Genomic DNA, 8,191 nt, shown 5'->3' with positions numbered 1-8,191 from the left:
AGATTAGTCGTATTCTGGTTCCTGTTTTAGGGTTCTTTGGGCACAAAAAAGAATTCTCAAATAAATCTCAATCAATATCTCCTTTGTATTTGTAGTTGTAGGGTTTCTCCTTTCTCTCTCTTTTATCTTCTGTCTCCCTTTCTTCTCCTTCGCTTTGATCCAAATTTTAATCCTTTTTTCATTTGCTCAATTATTTGCACCGATATTCTTCTTCTTCTTCTTCCCCTTTTGCTTCGGTTTAAGTTTCAAGTTTTAATCAAAGAAAGAAAATAGTGTTTCAAGATTCAAACTTTTTCGTATTGGGTTCTCTTTTCTCTTTGAGTTTTTTTGCTTTTCTTTCTGGGTTTTCTGTTTTCATGGTGGATACGGATGGGTTTGGAACTGGGGGCGATGTTGGGGGAACTCCCAAGACAGGGGATCTTAGGCAACTGGGAAATGTTCCCACAGGTTTGCTTCATCTTCTGGGATTCAATTTTTGTTTCCATTTTGCCTAACCATTTCTTTGATGGGTATTTGTTTTTGTGTGTGTTTTTTTTATTCAGTTTGTTTATGTAGATCTGGTCTGTTTTAACCACTAATTTGATTTGAATTATAGGAAAATTGATCCAATATTACTTAGTTGCTATTGTTTTTACGAAGTTCTTATTTTTGAATTTCTATTGTTGATTGGTTGTTATCTTCAGTTTACACACAGCATCCTTTTAAGCTAAAGGTTCTAAGTTCTTACATGGCCTGCTGAGTAGCTGAACCAAAACCTTCAGCTATAGCTGATAGTTTTGCAAATTCTAGAAAGTTTAACATGCTCTGATTATTCCATATGAATTGGAATTTTGTGTTAACATCTTTTGGGGTGTGGTGTTGTTGACTGCTTCAGTTGATGACCATAGTGTTTGGTTGCTGTGTAATGCCGTTTTATTTGCTGCAAATCCAGATAGTGCTGAGTTAAGAGCAGTTTTGTCACGTGTCAATGCTTTGTTATTGGAAATTATTTTAAATAACATTCCTTTTTTCCATTTTAATGAAAGACTTGTTGCACTTCCAATGATATTTGCACGCTTTTCAAAATTAGGATTACTATGTCATTTTTCTCAGCTTTTTTTTGTCTTACTAGTGGATTTTTTTGACTTGATGTTATGTTTGGTGTCTCAGCCACATGGGAATTCTCTGCTATGTCCAACAGTGCATCATCCTGTACTTTTCATGTTAAATATTTCTAATGGTGGAAACTTGTTTTTTTCTATGATGTAGTTTTTGATGCATCACAGTATGCATTTTTCGGTTCAGACACTGCTGTTCAAGAAGTTGAGTTGGGAGGGTTAGATGACGATGATGGTTTGCTTGAGTCTAATGAGGAGGAGTTCATTCTCAATAGAGAAGAGGTTAATGTCCACTATTGTTTTGATTTTAAGTTCAATTTTTTATAGAATAATTTGAAATATAAATGTGTTAATCCTATGCTTTTGGCATAATCTCTGCCCCCTCCCCCGCCCCTCCTAAAAATCAACCCCTCCTAAAAATCAACGGATATTTACCGTTAGTCGTTTTTATGGATATGATGCCAGAAATTTTTTTATCAACTAACTTTTTCACTTTGCAGGCTGACAATTTAAAATCTCTTTCAGATATTGATGATCTGAGTACTACCTTTTGGAAGGTAAGGCTGTCAAATTATGATATACCATTCTCTCTTTGAAAGCTTGAGATTTTAATTAGATAAGTGACTGAATATTGTCACGTTGATAATATCTCAATGTTCTTGCACTCATTAAAGAATTGATAAATTATTTATATTTATATAATATATAAAAAACATCTGTTTGTAATATGAACAAAGTAACCCTGTATTGATTCGTGTATATAAGTTAAGGCTTGTGTTGGAGAAAGAAGTAAAAAATGATTTTCTACTATTATTGATATTTCTGAACCTCTAATTTACCAGATTGTTCAGTGTTATTTGTTTTCTTTTTCTTTTTATTGTTTAATTTCTCAATGTTCCTGTGACAAATAGCTGAGACAAGAAATGGGTTCGGTCCTGTTTCTCATATTGATGGGTTTTGCTTTTAAATTAGTTTGAGGTATCACGTAAGAAGCTTGATCTTTTGCTTGAGTGTAATATTCTTATTGTGTGCTAACTCTCATTTTAGTGATTCTAGGCTTGTTGACCAGGGTATTTTGATAGAGAGTTGGTGTTTCTAAGTTTGACAAGTGAGAAGAGTGGTTTCTACTTTCTAGATTATTTTCATATGTTAAATTGTACCATATTTTCTAGTATTTGATTCTCCACAAGCATATCATATATTAGCAATGTTCTTGAGATTAGCATTAGCTGCTGCTTCTAATACCAATTCCACACTTTAAAATATTGACAATACAGGTGATTCCTCGAATAAATAATGAACATAGATAGTACATATAGAATCTTGGTCCCTGGACCTTTTTTTGGTGCTGCTGATGTTTGATAGAATCATGCAGGTTGGAAGCAGGAAAGGGATAAAGGTTACCTAGCTAGCTAGATATTATTCCAGACAACTATCTAGAAATATGCTAAGAAAGTTCCACAATTGAACAAATTTTTTTTTGAAATAGTATTCAGGTGATGAATAGGGGGTGGGGAATTAAAAATGAGATTGATATTATTGTTTTGTATGGGATAGGAAATCAGTAGATCCTGTTTTATTCTGTTATAAAGTAGTTTGAATTTCATCTTGGGCCTGGTCCAACATGTGATCTGACCCAAAATGGAGAGACTGTTTTTCATAGGAATTTTGGTACTTAATAAATTTGTATATTTTATTCCCATTGTTATTTTATGATTCCTTGTTATGACATGTGCCTTCTTGAAAATGAGAGAAAAATCATTATGAGTAGTATGCCACAATCTCTTCTGTTGTTAAATCCAAATCATATATGTCTTTCCTATGACTCAGTATGGTGTGGGTCATGCTACTTCAATCTTTTTAGAACCTTTGCAAAATCTTGGCAGACTATTAAAGTTTTCTACCCTTGGTTAAATTTATTAGTCTGAGCAAGATATATGGATAAAATTTCAACTTACTGCTCATTTATACTTGAAAATTGAAATTGTTCTATTGGATAAAAACGTGAGAGAAAATTATATTATGCAAACATGTATACAGGGATTTTAGACTTTTGGGACTTTACCCGTTATTGCTCATAAAGGAAAATTGGAAAAAAGAAAGTGAAAGAAGGAGGAAAGTACAAGAGTTGTTTAAATAAAAGGCTACTCTACTTTACTTGATTCCTTTCACATTTCAAGCTTATTCAACTGTATTTATTAACTAAGCTAATAAGTTCTGCCTCCAACACAAAAATTAGTTCTTTTATCTTTATTTACTGGGTTACTTGTGTGCTCAGCTTTCAGTTTGTTATAATTTTGATAATAATGCTCATTTATGCTTTATGTTACTGATATGAAGATTAAATTTTTTTTTTGGGCTTTAATTTCAGTTGAACAAGGTTGTAAGTGAACCAAAAGGCGCAGGATTTATTGGTGAACAGGGATCGAGAGAAAGTGAGTAAAGCAATTGTAAAGAATTTACCATTTTTATATCAAAAAATAATACTGCCCCTTTTTTGCTTGGTTTATGTGAAGTGTGTAAGCTATAAACCAAGCTGTTAGAATTTAGGATTAAATACTTGAAAGTTGGAATAGATTAAATTGGAGTGGCCTTTGTTTAACTTGACAAGTGAACAAAAATTGATTTGCTTAAGGATATCCTCAGCATGATTTGACTGGTTATAATATGATATACAATACTCCCTTTCAAGCTAGGGAATATAAATCATATGCATCAAGCTTATTACAGATAATCTGGCTTCAAGATCCCACTTTATAGTGCCAACAATTCCAAACTATTATCTCATGAGTAAATGTTTTATGATTAAAGTTTTCGTCCTTTGTCAATGTTTGCAATGTTTTTCCGCTGAAATGAATTTATAAGCTTATACCTTGTTCAGATTCTGCGGCTGAATGGGCACACAAGGATGATGTTCTTAATTGGTATGACCAGAATGCTTATGATAATGAAGGTTCTTTGGATGGCAGAAGAATGCCATCACAGCCTCATTCTTCTCTTTCTCAGTTACATGAAGCAAAGGCCTTGTACAGAACATCCTCTTATCCTGAGCAGCAAAGGCAGCAGCAACATCACCAGCTCCAACCTAGTGAATCGGCTCCCAACTGGTTTGATCAGCATTTGTATGGTACGGAAACTAATCAGGATGGCAAACGATGGTCATCACAACCGCATTCCACCATTGCACACTTACAAGAGTCAAGGCCCTTGCATAGAACATCTTTATATCCTGACAAGCAGCAGGAATTTCCTCATTTTTCTAGTGAACCAATTTTGGTACCGAACTCCTCATTTACTTCTTATCCTCCACCTGGTGGTAGATCTCATCAGGCTTCTCCAAGTCAGAATTCAGGCCACTTAAACCTTCCTTATCATGCTACGGGAGCTCAGATGGCACTATCACCACCAAATCGATCTCATTTCCCCAATTCTGCATTACAGTTGAGTGGAATAAACCATGGGCCACCTTTTGGTGGAAACATGCGTCAATTTCCTACTGGTTCCCCTCTTAATCAGATAGTACAGAATCAATTGGTAAACCAGGCAGGATTATATCCTGGAGATCATCCCAATATTTCATCAGGTTTACCCATGATTAACAAATATGACCAGATGCTTGGGCTGATGGAAATGAGGGATCCAATGCCAAAATCAGCTCAATTAGGTAGACAGAATCTCCGGTTTCCCCCACAGGGTTTTGATATGGGTAGCCTGAGAAGCAATAGTGGATGGCCCCGATTTAGGTCCAAGTATATGTCTATTGAGGAAATTGAGAATATTCTTAGAATGCAGCTTGTTGCAACACACAGTAATGATCCATATGTTGATGACTATTACCACCAAGGCTGTCTCGCAAAAAAGTCTTCTGGTGCTAAATTGAGGCATCACTTTTCTCCAGCTCAAATAAAGGAACTCCCTCTACGACCCTCTTCTAATGCTGAACCACATGCTTTTCTTCAGGTTGATGCACTAGGGAGGGTTCCATTCTCATCAATTCGCAGGCCCCGTCCTCTACTGGAAGTTGATCCTCCCAATTCCTCTCATGCAGGTAGCCCCGAGCAAAGCATTTCAGAGAAACCCCTTGAACAGGAACCAATGCTTGCAGCTAGGGTTACAATTGAAGATGGTATTTATCTTCTTCTTGATGTAGATGATATTGACCGTTTCCTACAGTTTAATCAGCTTCAAGATGGTGGTCTTGTGTTAAAACGGAAACGGCAAGGTCTTCTGGAAGGACTTGCTACCTCGCTTCAGTTAGTTGATCCACTGGGAAAGAATGGACGTACGGTTACACTTGCTGCAAAAGATGACTTTGTTTTTCTCAGGATAGTTTCTCTACCCAAGGGTCGAAAGCTACTTGCTAGGTATCTTCAACTGCTCTTTCCTGGTGGTGAGCTAATGCGAATAGTCTGCATGGCCATCTTTCGGCATTTAAGGTTCTTATTTGGTGGCCTTCCCTCCGACCCAGCTGCAGCAGAAACTATAAGTAACCTTGCGAGGGTTGTTTCGAGGTGCATTCGTGAAATGGATCTAGGTGCAGTAAGTGCTTGTCTAGCAGCAGTTGTTTATACTTCCGAGCCGCCTCCCCTACGTCCCCTTGGAAGTTCTGCTGGAGATGGGGCTTCCCTTATTCTAGTGTCTGTGCTTGAGAGGGCAACTGAACTTCTAACTGATCCTCATGCTGCTAGCAACTACAATATTGCAAATCGTTCACTTTGGCAGGCTACATTTGATGAATTCTTTGGCCTTCTAACCAAGTATTGTGTGAATAAATATGATAGTGTCATGCAATCATTCCTTATACAGGGGACACCAAATATGGCTTCCATTGGTTCAGATGTTGCCAGAGCTATTAGTAGGGAAATGCCAGTTGAGCTCTTACGTGCAAGTCTACCTCACACTGATGACCGCCAGAAAAAACAATTACTTGATTTTGCTCAGCGCTCTATTCCTGTAGTTGGATTTAATAGTAATTCGGGGGATCAAGGTCACCATGTGAACTCAGAGTCAGTCCTGAGTTAATTAGATAATTGGACATTCATCTATGGAACTGTTTTTCAAATTACGGCAGTAAATTTTGCAGGGACAACTGTTGTGTGTCTAATATCTTTGGAGCAGTCTGATGTGGAAGGACCGGGTGCATGCATCTACCTTGGAAGTTTTAACCGCTTCATATCTTGTTATATTGTGGTAATGCCATGTAGCATTGTGATAAATTTGCAATCAGGCCCTTTGTGTATTATGATAGACTTGGCTTGATTTGTTCCTCTTGTCTTGTCTTTTTTTCTTTTGACAGGGGAGCTTATTGTTGCTCGATTTGTGGTTTCTAGAGCAAAGTAGTGGGTAGTGTGTCCAGGCTTTAGGTGTTTAAGTTGGATTCCCATGTTCCTTTATTATTACCATACAGGCATGGGATTGTGGTTGTGTTCATACTCCATATCTACCTTTATAGATATCATGTGTCCAAATTGAAGTAGCATGGGATGCACCAATTTAACCAGTCGGCAAGGTGGCATTGGCATGCCTAAGAATAAATTGTGTTAACCTAGTTTCATGGTTTCAGTTTTCTCTTCTTTTCCATTGGTGTAGATGTGTAGTTTTGTATCATCATTTCTTGTTTCTCAAGTCAATTGGACTATTATTGCTCTATTGTTGTTAGCCCCATGTTGTTTTGTCTTCAATTTAATGTTTTTCTATTATAAGCAATAATATGGAATTTTGGAATAGTTAAAGTAATGCAAATGTTGTTTTTGAGATGTGATGGATGGTTCTAGACTTTGCTGACTTCTGTACTAGAACGATCATGTTTTTCAGTGAAATGTTAATCTTTTACATATGATTCATCAAAGGGATCACAAGAGTTACTCTTTATTTTCACTATTGATTATTTTAAGATCTAATGATTTAAGGGAATAAATAATTAGGATGAAATTTAATTCTTTTAGAGTATTTAGATAGGGTAATTTAATTAGGTAATGTATTTTTTATAGAGAATTAAATTCTTTTTTTTTTATCAAAAGTAACTGTTTGGATATTTTAATAAAAAAATTCAAAATTTTTGAATTTTAAAAGGGATTTTAGTTAGTTGAAAGAATAGAATTTCAAATTCTAACTTCAAAGGAGTGAATTTGAAAATTCAGTAACTATTTGGATATTTTAATAAAAAAAATTCAAAATTTTTGAATTTTAAAAGGGATTTTAGTTAGTTGAAATAATAGAATTTCAAATTCTAACTTCAAATGAGTGAATTTGAAAATTCTATAAATTATTTTTGAACTTTTCTCTCTCAAACTCATCTCCACGTACCTCATCATCATTGTCTTCTCTTATCCTTCCATTGATCCCGTCAACTTCGATCCTATCATCGTCGGCATTGCCCTATCGAATCCATCATTGCAGTCACCGCCTTCGCCGTCGGCAAAACCATCCTCCATCTCGACCCCAACTCCTTCTACGATAGTCACTTTGCTTTTCTCTCCTTTCACAATCTCACTTCCTATCTCACTTCCTCCCCTTCGTCGCAACCGTCATCACATCCTCTGATTTTGACGACATCGTTGTCGTCGATCTCGTCCACCAACCCCTCTGCATCGATGTGGAAATCGCAACTTGCGATGAATTTGTGTTTCTCAGTGAAAATTTGCAACATCGATTTGGGAGGTCTGAGGGCATTGTTCTTCGCGGACAAGACGATCAATCTGTTGATGAAATCGGGCGCGGCACAATATTTGGAGTTCAAAGGAATCAACGAGAGCTTTGTCTATGAAGCAAACGCGGGTTTGGCTAACGTGTCGGATTCTCGAGGAGCAATTTTCAGAGACAAGAAACTTTCGCTGGAGGAGAAGAACCAGTTGATGAGGTTTTTCAAGTTGGTTCAACAACATAGCCATAGTATCTAAACACAAAATTTTAAAAATAAAGAAATTTAAATTGAAGCATTTGAAATTCTTAGAATTTAAAATTTTTTAGAATTTTAAATTGACTCATGTGAACACACCCTTAAAATTATTCTTAGAGTAATTTGATCTCTTCGTGTGTGTGTATATGGATTTACGGTAAAACTTCCCCTCATTTTTATGAAAGAGTACAATAGC

At 36.1% G+C, this 8,191-nt stretch overlaps 1 protein-coding gene across 2 annotated transcripts; it reads left to right on the top strand.

The window, feature by feature from the left end:
• On the top strand, window positions 1–6,746 carry LOC100805313 (protein PAT1 homolog). Of its 2 annotated transcripts, XR_415531.4 has the most exons (6): window positions 10–447; window positions 1,249–1,379; window positions 1,598–1,654; window positions 3,469–3,532; window positions 3,979–6,287; window positions 6,394–6,746. XR_415531.4 is itself a non-coding variant. In XM_014779041.3 (5 exons), exons 1-5 carry the CDS (start codon window positions 357–359, stop codon window positions 6,117–6,119), a joined length of 2,484 nt encoding a protein of 827 aa, XP_014634527.1. In that variant the 5' UTR covers window positions 1–356; the 3' UTR covers window positions 6,120–6,746. The 2 variants fall into 2 exon arrangements, 1 of the variants encoding a protein (XP_014634527.1); XM_014779041.3 differs by having other exon boundaries at window positions 1–447; window positions 3,979–6,746.
• The last annotated feature ends 1,445 nt before the right edge of the window (window positions 6,747–8,191 follow it).

The sequence above is a fragment of the Glycine max genome, chromosome 8 (assembly GCF_000004515.6).
Source record: "Glycine max cultivar Williams 82 chromosome 8, Glycine_max_v4.0, whole genome shotgun sequence".
Lineage (NCBI taxonomy): Eukaryota > Viridiplantae > Streptophyta > Magnoliopsida > Fabales > Fabaceae > Glycine > Glycine max.
This window is presented reverse-complemented; position numbering and strand designations above follow the sequence as displayed.